Genomic DNA, 17395 nt, shown 5'->3' with positions numbered 1-17395 from the left:
TGGTCAAACACTTTAGTGCAGCACAATTCAGTTTTGTTGAATGAACACATGTAGGTTGTCTGCTATACTAATGTCAATCTTTTTGTTTTAATTAGTGTTGTTATCATTGCTAGTGTAAGCATTCATTTTAATTAAATTACCACATATTCACTAACATACATAAAAAAGGACATCATGCAAAACCATTTGACATTTTGTTAAATATTTGGCTTTTCAAACTTCCATGATCCTGTTCTCAAGTTTTAAAACTTTAAGTGCAACAATTCAACTTTTTGAACCCATTTATGAAAATACAATAAAATAGACATTAAAAAGCCCCAAATATTATCTGCCCATAATAAAATTGTGTGCATGACAACAACAATTTGTATTTTATAACCATTTTAAACACTGAATTATTACAACACATATTGTGCACTGCCAACATTTTTTTAAATAAATTAGTTGTTAAAACTAGGGTAAAATAAATAATCTTTACAAAAAAATCTTTGTAAATACAAATACTAAATTTGAAAGGAGCCCGTTAACATTACTGGTGTATTTATTCTATTGAACATTTAAGAGAAGGCGTTGATTGTGTGTTCGTCAGCGAGTAAAACTGCTCAGAAAAGCCACAATTGTCCATGTAGTAAAATCAGTGTAGTTAAAAAACAATGCTCTGTGTCTGCTCCACCCACACACAAAGTTAGGAGACTTTTCAACCCGAGACAACAATCTTCCACAACAGCCTCAGTCCATTGCACAAACTAAATTAAATAGTCTCTTTAAAAAAAATTGACTTCAAATTTTGAAATTTCAAAACAAAAATCAAAGAAAGAAATCATATTTAGATATATAGAAAAATACCAGGCTTCTGTAATGTACTGGTATGTGTTGGATTCAAATGCTCGACTCGAAGACAGAGATGATATGGAATCACTTTTACTGGAAGATTATGGTACACGGAGTGGCAGTCCAGTAACAACACAAATCCAATAAGGGTCGGACAGTAGCAGAAGTCGAAGGAGATCCAGTCCAGGTTCGGTACACAGGTAAGGCAGTCCAATAACAAGCATACGATTCCCATGAGTGTCAGGCTGTAGCAGGGTTCGGTGAAGATCCAGTCCAGGTTCGGTACACGGATAGACAAGAATCACTGGAAGCTTACAAATCATGGTATTCGCTGGAACCCTTGAGACATGGGGGAACAAAGACGAACTTCCAAAGCGACACAGGAACACACAGACTAAATACACCAGGTGATGAGGAGCAGGTGCAAACAATCGGTGAGGAGCAGATAATCAACCAGGTGGAGCACACACAAGGGAGGGAGTGAGGAGTCTGAAATGAGAGGAGATGTGAGTAAACAATAACAACACAGAACAGAAGAATAAACGATAAATATACCAACTTAACCTTAGTAATCAGGACTGGACGTAACAGCTTCTTTCAGTCTTCTTCAAGCTCATTCACTGCAGAAGCTTGTTCTTCAGGAACCGTGCCTTGGACGACAGCCTCTGCCCATCCAGGTTTAGGAGAATCTTCTGCAGGACTTCAAAAGTGCATTTGAGCTCTGGTGGGTAGCTCAGGTTCAGACAGTATATCAGTCCAAAGAGCAGAGCACAGGCAATCACAATGTTACCCAAACCACCAGTGGTGTAAAGTAACGGAGTAGAAGTACTTCGTTACAGTACTTAACTAGTTTTTTTGAGGATCTACACTTTCCTTGAGTATTTATATTCATCAGGACTTCTACTTTTACTCCACTACATTTAAAAGAAAAAATATATACTTTTACTCCGTTACATTTTCATTGAACACCTCGTTACTCGTTACAAATTAAAATCTGAATATAATTATAATTGTCTCTCATCGCGATTGGATTATCCGGACTGTCCGTGTTTGCGCGAGAACCGACGGTGTCTCGCGAGGATAACCTGAGGCCGGCACGGGAGATAAGCCGTTAGCCGTCAACCCGACTACACCGGAGTAAACCACCATGGCTACCTCATCCACCTCATCTATCGCTGGTGCCGAAGACACGGCCGAAGAACCAAATCAACCACACCCGTGGCCTTATCTCGCGACCATGTTTGCCTTCGTGGGGATGCAAGATACATCCTATCGAATGAAGTGCCTCTTGTGTCTACCGAGGGAGACGGAAATAATGGCGTTTCAAAACTCTCCGTCGAACCTCAAAAAACACTTTCAGGTAAGTGAATTAAGTAATGGCAGCCAGAGTCATGTTATGTATTGTGCCAGGAATAAGTGCAAAAGTCTCGCTGGTAAAATATAGTTTGCCAACAGAACAGATACAGTTGAGCATTTTACTTAACATGCTTAAAATGCGTGTCTACAAAGTAGACACGCATCCAGGTATGGTCCAAGTGTAGGCGTGCATACACAAATTGTTGTTTGGATTGCATGTAACTCATAATTGTTATAGTTCACCACATTTACAGCTATTTGTAGAGTATTTTCTTTCTGCTGAATCTATGTATATTCTGTATGTCCATTGTCTGAGTGCAGTTGGTAATATATTCTCCCATTTATATTCTCTGGCTGCAACATATAGTTGCATATCCTACCTCACTAACTTAGGAAAGATGCAATTCTATTTATATACAATGTAATATATTCATCGGCCGATATCATTGGTAATAACTGTTTACCCTACCCTACTAGTTTAGTGTCAACATTTCTGCTGTGTCAACAGACCCTGAAATGGTTGCCGCTGCTATTCTCCTCCCTAAATTTAGAACTGCATGGACAAAAGATATTGCTACAATCAGAATGGGTAAGACAAATGAAGATGATCAATGTTGAAATTTGTAAACGAAAGTAATATGTGAATGTACATGAAATCAGGGTTAATGGTATTTCAGCTGTACTAATTCTATTTTGACCCTCCCTGTATTTCAGGAATGGACTACATCAAGGAGCAGATCGCTGATCCTTCCTTGTCAGGAGAAGCCACCAGATCCAGCTCATCTGATGAGGGAGACTTCTTCTCTTCGCTGAAGAGCTCTCACGTTACTCAAGACAGCTCCAAGCAACTAGATGGATACCTGGCCCTTACAGCAGATCAGATGGATGTACTGAAGACGTTCCCTGCTGTCTGCAAGTTGTCTGTTAAGCTGAACACACCTCTGCCTGCCTCTGCAGCCTGTTGTAGTTTTGTACTTTTACTTTTGATACTTAAGTACATTTCAACACCAGATACTTTTGATACTGAAGTACATTTAATATGAGCTACTTTAAGACTTTTACTCAAGTCATTTTCTGACTGGTGACTTTTACTTTTACCGAAGTCACTTTCAGGTAAGATATATGTACTTTTACTCAAGTATGGCTTTCAAGTACTTTGTACACCACTGCAAACCACTGAGGACCTCCTCACCCTCAATCAGGACACCAATGTCCTCTGGCTCATCTTCAGACTCCGCACCCACCTTCTGTATGACGTACACTCCCATCACAGTTTGCCCCATGGAAGTGTTGGCCTCATTGTCTATGTTCTGTGAAGTAATATATATTTCAGTAAAATATGAAATATTTGGTATAACACACACCTGGCCATGGAACAGCTGGGCAGCCAATTGCCCAATTACTTTTGGTCCCTTAAAAAGGGGGGTGCCACATATAAAATGTGTTGTAATTCCGACACTGTTCACCTGATTTGGATGTACATACCCTAAAATTAAAACTGCAAGTCTTCACTTAAAGCACACAAGTGGTGTTTAGAGCCAAAACGATGAAAATTGTGTCAATGTCCAAATATTTATGGACCTACAGTTGCAATCAGAAATATTCAACCCTTCAAAGATTTTAAGGATTTATCAATTACAGTTTCTTCAAAGAACAAGATTCTGCTTCGGATGACTTCTTTATGAGTTGAGTGATACAAAAAATCAACACAGAAAATGCATGATGTAGTATTTGTGTGTAACAGTATATTTTGTTAGGATAGCCATGTCACAATTATTCAACCCTTGTATAATATTGTTGTTTTTAAAGCTGTCTGACAGTTTTAATGGCCTAAAGTGGAGTTGAAACATAATTAAGCCTTTGGCAACTCTATAAGGATCCTTCATTTGCGTCAGCTGTGATGCATATATAAACCCCACCCTTGAAGGTATTCAAGGTGAGTTGCAACCATGGGAAAGACAAAGGAGCTTCCACAAAAGCTGAGAGAGAAGATCATTTCATTAAACCTGAAGGGCCTTGATTAAAAGAAACTTTCCCAAAAATGGATATTCCAATACACATCATTGGGAGCAGTATAAGGAAGTTTAAAACGTATAGAGCAGCTTCAAACCTGCCTGGCCGTGGAAGAAAGCCCAATATTTCATCAATGGCCCTCAGCAACTTAGTCAGAACAACTAAGAGAAACCCTCGTGAAACTGCAAGACACCTAAAGGACGACCTGATGACGGCTGGTACAAGTGCTTCAGTGGCAACTATAACCGTGCACTGAATAAACAAGGACTTCATGGCCGGACTCCAAGACGCACTCAGCTCTTGACCACATGAACATCAAAAGTCGACTAGAATATGCCAGGAGGAATTTGGATAAGACGACTGAGTTTTGGGTGACGGTTCTATGGGCTTTGAAACCAATCTGGAACTATTTGGACATATAGACCAGCGTTATGTCCGGCATGCGAAGGGCCAGGCTTATGACCATTAGAATACCATCCCCAAGGTCAAGCCTGATGGTGGGTCATTGATGATGTTTGGCTGTTTTTCTGCGGCAGGAACTGGCAATCTTGATCGTGTACCTGGCATCATGGATTCACAGAAATACCAGGCCATTTGAAAGAGGAATGTGATGCCTTCTGTTGACAAATTAAACCTTGGTGATCATTGGACTTTCCAGCAAGATAATGATCCAAAGCAAAACCTCCAAGTCCACCAAAGCTTGGTTGAGAAAAAGATCCTGGAACGTCCTGGAGTGGCATTCACAGTCACCAGATTGAAATTTGATTGAAAATCTTTGGTGGGATTTAAAGAAGGCAGTTGCAGCATGGAAGCCATCAAACATCACTGATCTAGAGGCTTTTGCACTTGAAAAATGGGCAAAGATTCCAATCGAGAGGTGTAAGAAGGTTGTCCGCACTCACCGAAAACATTTTTTTGAAGTTATAAAAGCTAGAGGATACGCCACAAAGTACTGAAGCTGGGGGGTTGAATGATACTGAACAAGCACATGTGTTGAAAGAGTTACATTTTTTATTTGAACTTCAAAGTTAACCCAACTTCTGTTGTCAAAATAACTAAAATACGCATCAATAAACATCTTTTGTTGTTTGATGAGTTTTTTTTGTCATTTATTGTCATTATCTGTCATCCACATCACTATAATGTCTATTGCGGTGAGGGGGTTGAATATTTCTGATTGCAACTGTAAGTGGCTGAAGCTCCACTCACCAGCACAGAGCAAGACACACAGGCAGGTAGCATGAGAGGGTCGTCACAACAAGGGAACATTTCAAAAAGAACAAATCAATTAAAAAAGAGCAAACAAAACACAAATTAAGATCTTGAAAGTCCAGTTCGGTCTCCTCATTCTAGTCTTTAGTCGATTTTTAAAGGGCAAGTTCGATCCTCCTTCTCGCCACGAACCGGTTTTGACCAACACTATCATCTTCCTCTCTCATCCTCTTGAGCCGGATTGGGCCTGTTTGCCCACTTGCGACTTTTCGAATGGCTGCCAGTCGTTCACTCCTTCTGACTTTGGCTTTGGAGTCTCTCATTCCAGCAGGGCCCATGTGTCTCTTCTTTCTTGAGGGGTTGAAAATGGATGAGGGATCATGCCTCTCTCTCATCCTCTTGGACTGGTTTGGGCCTGTTTTCCCACTCGTGCCTTTTCGAGCGGCTGCCAGTTGTTCACACCTTCTGACCTTGGAGACTTCTGGTCTGAGATGTGGATAAGAAAATAATTTTAACTCTTGATCTTAAGTCAGTTATTGGACATTTCTAAAAATTCACATTCTAAAATGCACTTGGCTCCAGATCCATAGTTAATGAGAGTTGTATCATTCTTCCCATTGAACTCTGAGCAAAAATACAGAATATTTACCAAAATGTTGAACTATTCTTCTACAATATAAAATGATCCAACAGAAAGATATTTCAAACACTCACCTGTTGCCAGACTTCACATTCACTTTGCTGGCCTCCTTGGCTGGGCTGGCAGTGCTGCTGGAGGATTCCCTGTTCAGGGACATTTGCAGGATCACCTGCTCTCCAGGTCCTTCATCCTCAGAGCTCTGATCCTGGCAGATGTCCATCAGATCCTCACATGACTTCAGACTGGAAGACAAATGAAACTGCTGAGCCAAACACCTTAATCACCTTATATATCCTATATTTTGCAGCCATGTCCAACAGCACAGAAGTACACAGACCATCTAAGCACAGACTTACTAGAGGCTGTTTTTGAATGAACCTTGAAGGTGGCTCATCGTGATGAACGGATGCTGGAGAATTCTGTTGGGGGTAATTCTATCATACTGACTCATCATCAGCATCTGTTTCATTAGGTCCATAAAGCCCTGCAGGTCACAATATTCCGCTTGGTCGTCTTCTGTCCAGACAGGATGATTCCCCTTCAACAAGATGAGGAAAACCAACATGTTAGATGTCCTCGTGTTTGGATTATGAAGACGTTGTGCTGGTATAAATTCATCCAGGCTAGTGATCTCAAACTAGAGTTTAACCTATTGACTGAAATGAATTGTTTGATTGAGATAGATTGCTCAAAAGGCAGTGGATGGCACAGGGGAAAGAAACACAGACTGAAGGAAAGACACCTTAATTAGTGAGCTAGTGGAGCCAGCTAAAGGGTTGTAAACTAGTTTGATACCATAAATCTGCCTTCCATCCAATATCTTGGCCAGAACGCATGTGGGAGGAGGTGTCCTTCATGCTGTGGATCTTTAATTGCAAATGCAATTTGCCCCATCTGTTGAAGAAACACAAGATTGTCAGAGTTATTTAACTTCAAGTTTACATTGTTGATCATGTACATCAGGTTCACTTCTATTACTGAGACAAATGGATGAAGGGCCTCTGGTTTGTCTCATTAGTAGAATAGTAAAAATCAGTGAATGGATTTGAAATTACACAAACATCACGGCAGAACTGTATGTGTTTGTTGTGTTTTAAGTGCAGATACTGACCAAATCCTTCTCATCCTTGGCAGGGAACAGCGGTGTGCCCATTGAGAGCTCAGCAGCAATGCAGCCGAGAGACCATACGTCGATGTTCCCGCTGAAACGATCTTCACACAGAATCTCAGGAGACCTTAGGATAAGAAACACAAACATATTACTGAGGTTTCAAATTTGCTAAACTCCTTGTTAGTCAGTTTCTGAGATATAAACCTGACATGCCAGCAGTGAGGACTTGTCCAATTATTTACAGTAAACACAGCTGTCCCAGGTATACAGATGTGCTGTCAGTTACTTACCTGTACCACAAGGTCTGGAGGGTTTCACCGATCATTTCCTCAGGATCATCGCAGGATATGCCAAAGTCAATGACCTTAACTTTGAGTGGCTGCCTGACATGATCCACCAGCATGATGTTATCTGGCTTCAAATCTGCATGAATGATCCCTGCGCTGTTCATAAAGTCCAAGGCTGTAGCTAGCTGAAATCATGAAAAGCATAATAATAATAATCATGAGCTTCAGAGTTCATTTTATCAACAAAGACTGTAACAGTGACTTTTTAGAGACCAAGTTTACCCTTCACGCAGTAAGCAAAGCAGTAAGTGTAAAAGCTTGAGTTTAAAAAACAAACCTGCTGCAGAATGGGGCGGATCTGCTTCAGCTGAAGGTGTTGACCCGGGCTGATCTGTCTGAATTTCTGCAGATCCATATCCAGGAGCTCAAACACAAGACAGTAATGTTCCTTGTAGAAGAATGACTCGTGCAAGTTGACGATGTTGAACCTGTCTGAATGGAGCTTCTTCATGTTTTGAAGGATGACCTCCTCTTCTTGTGCACAGTCAATGTTTTCAAGGCTTTGGATGATTTTTAAAGCCACCGTTTCACCGGTGGTCACATTCCTGCATTGAATGACCATACCATAGGAGCCATTTCCAAGGTATTTCTGTGCAAGGTAATATGTAGTGGGGGAGGGGATCAGGTCTCCTTCACTGATATGAAACTCACTGTTCTGAGACATGGTGACAGAGTAGTTATTTTGTTGATGTTTCTCACTTGTCAGGAGAATAGAAAAGAAGGAAGTTAGATGGAGCCAAGTATTCTCTCACAAATCCTGATCCAGTTCCTATCAGCCAGGTAAGTAGCATAATAGTTAACACACCATCAAGCTCAGTACTTGTAATCTTGAAACTCTATAAGTGCTACAAGTAATGGATACATCATAGACATTTTAAAGACAGATCATGAGACTCCTTTTATGTCTAATCAAATCTGTCACATTGTATAAACTCCATACCTTTGTAGTGATTTCCTTTATTTTATGTGAATTTTCTTTCTTTTCTTTTCATCATGTTTCTTTTATTTTAATCTTTGTCAACCATCATGATTTACACAAGCTCAAAAAAATAATTAATTTGTTGAACGTAATTTTATCTTGCCACTTATATTCCATCTAAACAATTCAAGTTATATCAGTATATCTTGATTGTGTTACTTGAAAACCACATAGATGTGTGGGTGGAATGTCATTTGAATATGTTCATTCAACTAATGTGCTTTTAATTGAATTAAAATGTTTGTAGCTACTTACTCTAGTCTAATTAATTTAAGTTTAGTTTACATTGGTCAAACACTTTAGTTCAGCACAATTCAGTTTTGTTGAATGAACACATGTAGGTTGTCTGCTATACTAATGTCAATCTTTTTGTTTTAATTAGTGTTGTTATCATTGCTAGTGTAAGCATTCATTTTAATTAAATTACCACATATTCACTAACATACATAAAAAAGGACATCATGCAAAACCATTTGACATTTTGTTAAATATTTGGCTTTTCAAACTTCCATGATCCTGTTCTCAAGTTTTAAAACTTTAAGTGCAACAATTCAACTTTTTGAACCCATTTATGAAAATACAATAAAATAGACATTAAAAAGCCCCAAATATTATCTGCCCATAATAAAATTGTGTGCATGACAACAACAATTTGTATTTTATAACCATTTTAAACACTGAATTATTACAACACATATTGTGCACTGCCAACATTTTTTTAAATAAATTAGTTGTTAAAACTAGGGTAAAATAAATAATCTTTACAAAAAAATCTTTGTAAATACAAATACTAAATTTGAAAGGAGCCCGTTAACATTACTGGTGTATTTATTCTATTGAACATTTAAGAGAAGGCGTTGATTGTGTGTTCGTCAGCGAGTAAAACTGCTCAGAAAAGCCACAATTGTCCATGTAGTAAAATCAGTGTAGTTAAAAAACAATGCTCTGTGTCTGCTCCACCCACACACAAAGTTAGGAGACTTTTCAACCCGAGACAACAATCTTCCACAACAGCCTCAGTCCATTGCACAAACTAAATTAAATAGTCTCTTTAAAAAAAATTGACTTCAAATTTTGAAATTTCAAAACAAAAATCAAAGAAAGAAATCATATTTAGATATATAGAAAAATACCAGGCTTCTGTAATGTACTGGTATGTGTTGGATTCAAATGCTCGACTCGAAGACAGAGATGATATGGAATCACTTTTACTGGAAGATTATGGTACACGGAGTGGCAGTCCAGTAACAACACAAATCCAATAAGGGTCGGACAGTAGCAGAAGTCGAAGGAGATCCAGTCCAGGTTCGGTACACAGGTAAGGCAGTCCAATAACAAGCATACGATTCCCATGAGTGTCAGGCTGTAGCAGGGTTCGGTGAAGATCCAGTCCAGGTTCGGTACACGGATAGACAAGAATCACTGGAAGCTTACAAATCATGGTATTCGCTGGAACCCTTGAGACATGGGGGAACAAAGACGAACTTCCAAAGCGACACAGGAACACACAGACTAAATACACCAGGTGATGAGGAGCAGGTGCAAACAATCGGTGAGGAGCAGATAATCAACCAGGTGGAGCACACACAAGGGAGGGAGTGAGGAGTCTGAAATGAGAGGAGAGGTGAGTAAACAATAACAACACAGAACAGAAGAATAAACGATAAATATACCAACTTAACCTTAGTAATCAGGACTGGACGTAACAGCTTCTTTCAGTCTTCTTCAAGCTCATTCACTGCAGAAGCTTGTTCTTCAGGAACCGTGCCTTGGACGACAGCCTCTGCCCATCCAGGTTTAGGAGAATCTTCTGCAGGACTTCAAAAGTGCATTTGAGCTCTGGTGGGTAGCTCAGGTTCAGACAGTATATCAGTCCAAAGAGCAGAGCACAGGCAATCACAATGTTACCCAAGCCACCAGTGGTGTAAAGTAACGGAGTAGAAGTACTTCGTTACAGTACTTAACTAGTTTTTTTGAGGATCTACACTTTCCTTGAGTATTTATATTCATCAGGACTTCTACTTTTACTCCACTACATTTAAAAGAAAAAATATATACTTTTACTCCGTTACATTTTCATTGAACACCTCGTTACTCGTTACAAATTAAAATCTGAATATAATTATAATTGTCTCTCATCGCGATTGGATTATCCGGACTGTCCGTGTTTGCGCGAGAACCGACGGTGTCTCGCGAGGATAACCTGAGGCCGGCACGGGAGATAAGCCGTTAGCCGTCAACCCGACTACACCGGAGTAAACCACCATGGCTACCTCATCCACCTCATCTATCGCTGGTGCCGAAGACACGGCCGAAGAACCAAATCCACCACACCCGTGGCCTTATCTCGCGACCATGTTTGCCTTCGTGGGGATGCAAGATACATCCTATCGAATGAAGTGCCTCTTGTGTCTACCGAGGGAGACGGAAATAATGGCGTTTCAAAACTCTCCGTTGAACCTCAAAAAACACTTTCAGGTAAGTGAATTAAGTAATGGCAGCCAGAGTCATGTTATGTATTGTGCCAGGAATAAGTGCAAAAGTCTCGCTGGTAAAATATAGTTTGCCAACAGAACAGATACAGTTGAGCATTTTACTTAACATGCTTAAAATGCGTGTCTACAAAGTAGACACGCATCCAGGTATGGTCCAAGTGTAGGCGTGCATACACAAATTGTTGTTTGGATTGCATGTAACTCATAATTGTTATAGTTCACCACATTTACAGCTATTTGTAGAGTATTTTCTTTCTGCTGAATCTATGTATATTCTGTATGTCCATTGTCTGAGTGCAGTTGGTAATATATTCTCCCATTTATATTCTCTGGCTGCAACATATAGTTGCATATCCTACCTCACTAACTTAGGAAAGATGCAATTCTATTTATATACAATGTAATATATTCATCGGCCGATATCATTGGTAATAACTGTTTACCCTACCCTACTAGTTTAGTGTCAACATTTCTGCTGTGTCAACAGACCCTGAAATGGTTGCCGCTGCTATTCTCCTCCCTAAATTTAGAACTGCATGGACAAAAGATATTGCTACAATCAGAATGGGTAAGACAAATGAAGATGATCAATGTTGAAATTTGTAAACGAAAGTAATATGTGAATGTACATGAAATCAGGGTTAATGGTATTTCAGCTGTACTAATTCTATTTTGACCCTCCCTGTATTTCAGGAATGGACTACATCAAGGAGCAGATCGCTGATCCTTCCTTGTCAGGAGAAGCCACCAGATCCAGCTCATCTGATGAGGGAGACTTCTTCTCTTCGCTGAAGAGCTCTCACGTTACTCAAGACAGCTCCAAGCAACTAGATGGATACCTGGCCCTTACAGCAGATCAGATGGATGTACTGAAGACGTTCCCTGCTGTCTGCAAGTTGTCTGTTAAGCTGAACACACCTCTGCCTGCCTCTGCAGCCTGTTGTAGTTTTGTACTTTTACTTTTGATACTTAAGTACATTTCAACACCAGATACTTTTGATACTGAAGTACATTTAATATGAGCTACTTTAAGACTTTTACTCAAGTCATTTTCTGACTGGTGACTTTTACTTTTACCGAAGTCACTTTCAGGTAAGATATATGTACTTTTACTCAAGTATGGCTTTCAAGTACTTTGTACCCCACTGCAAACCACTGAGGACCTCCTCACCCTCAATCAGGACACCAATGTCCTCTGGCTCATCTTCAGACTCCGCACCCACCTTCTGTATGACGTACACTCCCATCACAGTTTGCCCCATGGAAGTGTTGGCCTCATTGTCTATGTTCTGTGAAGTAATATATATTTCAGTAAAATATGAAATATTTGGTATAACACACACCTGGCCATGGAACAGCTGGGCAGCCAATTGCCCAATTACTTTTGGTCCCTTAAAAAGGGGGGTGCCACATATAAAATGTGTTGTAATTCCGACACTGTTCACCTGATTTGGATGTACATACCCTAAAATTAAAACTGCAAGTCTTCACTTAAAGCACACAAGTGGTGTTTAGAGCCAAAACGATGAAAATTGTGTCAATGTCCAAATATTTATGGACCTACAGTTGCAATCAGAAATATTCAACCCTTCAAAGATTTTAAGGATTTATCAATTACAGTTTCTTCAAAGAACAAGATTCTGCTTCGGATGACTTCTTTATGAGTTGAGTGATACAAAAAATCAACACAGAAAATGCATGATGTAGTATTTGTGTGTAACAGTATATTTTGTTAGGATAGCCATGTCACAATTATTCAACCCTTGTATAATATTGTTGTTTTTAAAGCTGTCTGACAGTTTTAATGGCCTAAAGTGGAGTTGAAACATAATTAAGCCTTTGGCAACTCTATAAGGATCCTTCATTTGCGTCAGCTGTGATGCATATATAAACCCCACCCTTGAAGGTATTCAAGGTGAGTTGCAACCATGGGAAAGACAAAGGAGCTTCCACAAAAGCTGAGAGAGAAGATCATTTCATTAAACCTGAAGGGCCTTGATTAAAAGAAACTTTCCCAAAAATGGATATTCCAATACACATCATTGGGAGCAGTATAAGGAAGTTTAAAACGTATAGAGCAGCTTCAAACCTGCCTGGCCGTGGAAGAAAGCCCAATATTTCATCAATGGCCCTCAGCAACTTAGTCAGAACAACTAAGAGAAACCCTCGTGAAACTGCAAGACACCTAAAGGACGACCTGATGACGGCTGGTACAAGTGCTTCAGTGGCAACTATAACCGTGCACTGAATAAACAAGGACTTCATGGCCGGACTCCAAGACGCACTCAGCTCTTGACCACATGAACATCAAAAGTCGACTAGAATATGCCAGGAGGAATTTGGATAAGACGACTGAGTTTTGGGTGACGGTTCTATGGGCTTTGAAACCAATCTGGAACTATTTGGACATATAGACCAGCGTTATGTCCGGCATGCGAAGGGCCAGGCTTATGACCATTAGAATACCATCCCCAAGGTCAAGCCTGATGGTGGGTCATTGATGATGTTTGGCTGTTTTTCTGCGGCAGGAACTGGCAATCTTGATCGTGTACCTGGCATCATGGATTCACAGAAATACCAGGCCATTTGAAAGAGGAATGTGATGCCTTCTGTTGACAAATTAAACCTTGGTGATCATTGGACTTTCCAGCAAGATAATGATCCAAAGCAAAACCTCCAAGTCCACCAAAGCTTGGTTGAGAAAAAGATCCTGGAACGTCCTGGAGTGGCATTCACAGTCACCAGATTGAAATTTGATTGAAAATCTTTGGTGGGATTTAAAGAAGGCAGTTGCAGCATGGAAGCCACCAAACATCACTGATCTAGAGGCTTTTGCACTTGAAAAATGGGCAAAGATTCCAATCGAGAGGTGTAAGAAGGTTGTCCGCACTCACCGAAAACATTTTTTTGAAGTTATAAAAGCTAGAGGATACGCCACAAAGTACTGAAGCTGGGGGGTTGAATGATACTGAACAAGCACATGTGTTGAAAGAGTTACATTTTTTATTTGAACTTCAAAGTTAACCCAACTTCTGTTGTCAAAATAACTAAAATACGCATCAATAAACATCTTTTGTTGTTTGATGAGTTTTTTTTGTCATTTATTGTCATTATCTGTCATCCACATCACTATAATGTCTATTGCGGTGAGGGGGTTGAATATTTCTGATTGCAACTGTAAGTGGCTGAAGCTCCACTCACCAGCACAGAGCAAGACACACAGGCAGGTAGCATGAGAGGGTCGTCACAACAAGGGAACATTTCAAAAAGAACAAATCAATTAAAAAAGAGCAAACAAAACACAAATTAAGATCTTGAAAGTCCAGTTCGGTCTCCTCATTCTAGTCTTTAGTCGATTTTTAAAGGGCAAGTTCGATCCTCCTTCTCGCCACGAACCGGTTTTGACCAACACTATCATCTTCCTCTCTCATCCTCTTGAGCCGGATTGGGCCTGTTTGCCCACTTGCGACTTTTCGAATGGCTGCCAGTCGTTCACTCCTTCTGACTTTGGCTTTGGAGTCTCTCATTCCAGCAGGGCCCATGTGTCTCTTCTTTCTTGAGGGGTTGAAAATGGATGAGGGATCATGCCTCTCTCTCATCCTCTTGGACTGGTTTGGGCCTGTTTTCCCACTCGTGCCTTTTCGAGCGGCTGCCAGTTGTTCACACCTTCTGACCTTGGAGACTTCTGGTCTGAGATGTGGATAAGAAAATAATTTTAACTCTTGATCTTAAGTCAGTTATTGGACATTTCTAAAAATTCACATTCTAAAATGCACTTGGCTCCAGATCCATAGTTAATGAGAGTTGTATCATTCTTCCCATTGAACTCTGAGCAAAAATACAGAATATTTACCAAAATGTTGAACTATTCTTCTACAATATAAAATGATCCAACAGAAAGATATTTCAAACACTCACCTGTTGCCAGACTTCACATTCACTTTGCTGGCCTCCTTGGCTGGGCTGGCAGTGCTGCTGGAGGATTCCCTGTTCAGGGACATTTGCAGGATCACCTGCTCTCCAGGTCCTTCATCCTCAGAGCTCTGATCCTGGCAGATGTCCATCAGATCCTCACATGACTTCAGACTGGAAGACAAATGAAACTGCTGAGCCAAACACCTTAATCACCTTATATATCCTATATTTTGCAGCCATGTCCAACAGCACAGAAGTACACAGACCATCTAAGCACAGACTTACTAGAGGCTGTTTTTGAATGAACCTTGAAGGTGGCTCATCGTGATGAACGGATGCTGGAGAATTCTGTTGGGGGTAATTCTATCATACTGACTCATCATCAGCATCTGTTTCATTAGGTCCATAAAGCCCTGCAGGTCACAATATTCCGCTTGGTCGTCTTCTGTCCAGACAGGATGATTCCCCTTCAACAAGATGAGGAAAACCAACATGTTAGATGTCCTCGTGTTTGGATTATGAAGACGTTGTGCTGGTATAAATTCATCCAGGCTAGTGATCTCAAACTAGAGTTTAACCTATTGACTGAAATGAATTGTTTGATTGAGATAGATTGCTCAAAAGGCAGTGGATGGCACAGGGGAAAGAAACACAGACTGAAGGAAAGACACCTTAATTAGTGAGCTAGTGGAGCCAGCTAAAGGGTTGTAAACTAGTTTGATACCATAAATCTGCCTTCCATCCAATATCTTGGCCAGAACGCATGTGGGAGGAGGTGTCCTTCATGCTGTGGATCTTTAATTGCAAATGCAATTTGCCCCATCTGTTGAAGAAACACAAGATTGTCAGAGTTATTTAACTTCAAGTTTACATTGTTGATCATGTACATCAGGTTCACTTCTATTACTGAGACAAATGGATGAAGGGCCTCTGGTTTGTCTCATTAGTAGAATAGTAAAAATCAGTGAATGGATTTGAAATTACACAAACATCACGGCAGAACTGTATGTGTTTGTTGTGTTTTAAGTGCAGATACTGACCAAATCCTTCTCATCCTTGGCAGGGAACAGCGGTGTGCCCATTGAGAGCTCAGCAGCAATGCAGCCGAGAGACCATACGTCGATGTTCCCGCTGAAACGATCTTCACACAGAATCTCAGGAGACCTTAGGATAAGAAACACAAACATATAACTGAGGTTTCAAATTTGCTAAACTCCTTGTTAGTCAGTTTCTGAGATATAAACCTGACATGCCAGCAGTGAGGACTTGTCCAATTATTTACAGTAAACACAGCTGTCCCAGGTATACAGATGTGCTGTCAGTTACTTACCTGTACCACAAGGTCTGGAGGGTTTCACCGATCATTTCCTCAGGATCATCGCAGGATATGCCAAAGTCAATGACCTTAACTTTGAGTGGCTGCCTGACATGATCCACCAGCATGATGTTATCTGGCTTCAAATCTGCATGAATGATCCCTGCGCTGTTCATAAAGTCCAAGGCTGTAGCTAGCTGAAATCATGAAAAGCATAATAATAATAATCATGAGCTTCAGAGTTCATTTTATCAACAAAGACTGTAACAGTGACTTTTTAGAGACCAAGTTTACCCTTCACGCAGTAAGCAAAGCAGTAAGTGTAAGAGCTTGAGTTTAAAAAACAAACCTGCTGCAGAATGGGGCGGATCTGCTTCAGCTGAAGGTGTTGACCCGGGCTGATCTGTCTGAATTTCTGCAGATCCATATCCAGGAGCTCAAACACAAGACAGTAATGTTCCTTGTAGAAGAATGACTCGTGCAAGTTGACGATGTTGAACCTGTCTGAATGGAGCTTCTTCATGTTTTGAAGGATGACCTCCTCTTCTTGTGCACAGTCAATGTTTTCAAGGCTTTGGATGATTTTTAAAGCCACCGTTTCACCGGTGGTCACATTCCTGCATTGAATGACCATACCATAGGAGCCATTTCCAAGGTACTTCTGTGCAAGGTAATATGTAGTGGGGGAGGGGATCAGGTCTCCTTCACTGATATGAAACTCACTGTTCTGAGACATGGTGACAGAGTAGTTATTTTGTTGATGTTTCTCACTTGTCAGGAGAATAGAAAAGAAGGAAGTTAGATGGAGCCAAGTATTCTCTCACAAATCCTGATCCAGTTCCTATCAGCCAGGTAAGTAGCATAATAGTTAACACACCATCAAGCTCAGTACTTGTAATCTTGAAACTCTATAAGTGCTACAAGTAATGGATACATCATAGACATTTTAAAGACAGATCATGAGACTCCTTTTATGTCTAATCAAATCTGTCACATTGTATAAACTCCATACCTTTGTAGTGATTTCCTTTATTTTATGTGAATTTTCTTTCTTTTCTTTTCATCATGTTTCTTTTATTTTAATCTTTGTCAACCATCATGATTTACACAAGCTCAAAAAAATAATTAATTTGTTGAACGTAATTTTATCTTGCCACTTATATTCCATCTAAACAATTCAA

General features: G+C 40.1%; 2 protein-coding genes across 2 annotated transcripts; both read right to left on the bottom strand.

The window, feature by feature from the left end:
• Nucleotides 1-5567: 5567 nt before the first annotated feature.
• On the bottom strand, nucleotides 5568-8174 carry LOC128436317 (homeodomain-interacting protein kinase 3-like). The gene is made up of 6 exons (XM_053418111.1): nucleotides 7788-8174; nucleotides 7454-7635; nucleotides 7164-7287; nucleotides 6409-6590; nucleotides 6127-6294; nucleotides 5568-5898 (listed from the first exon to the last, which is right to left on the bottom strand). The coding sequence occupies exons 1-6, from the start codon at nucleotides 8172-8174 to the stop codon at nucleotides 5568-5570; spliced, it is 1374 nt and encodes a 457-aa protein (XP_053274086.1).
• Nucleotides 8175-14343: 6169 nt separating this feature from the next.
• Nucleotides 14344-16950, bottom strand: LOC128436309 (homeodomain-interacting protein kinase 3-like). Its single transcript, XM_053418103.1, has 6 exons — nucleotides 16564-16950; nucleotides 16230-16411; nucleotides 15940-16063; nucleotides 15185-15366; nucleotides 14903-15070; nucleotides 14344-14674 (listed from the first exon to the last, which is right to left on the bottom strand). Exons 1-6 carry the CDS (start codon nucleotides 16948-16950, stop codon nucleotides 14344-14346), a joined length of 1374 nt encoding a protein of 457 aa, XP_053274078.1.
• Between the last annotated feature and the right edge of the window lie 445 nt (nucleotides 16951-17395).

The sequence above is a fragment of the Pleuronectes platessa genome, chromosome 3 (genome assembly GCF_947347685.1).
Source record: "Pleuronectes platessa chromosome 3, fPlePla1.1, whole genome shotgun sequence".
NCBI lineage: Eukaryota > Metazoa > Chordata > Actinopteri > Pleuronectiformes > Pleuronectidae > Pleuronectes > Pleuronectes platessa.
Note: the sequence above shows the minus strand (reverse complement) of the source record. Positions and strands in the feature narration are given on the sequence as shown.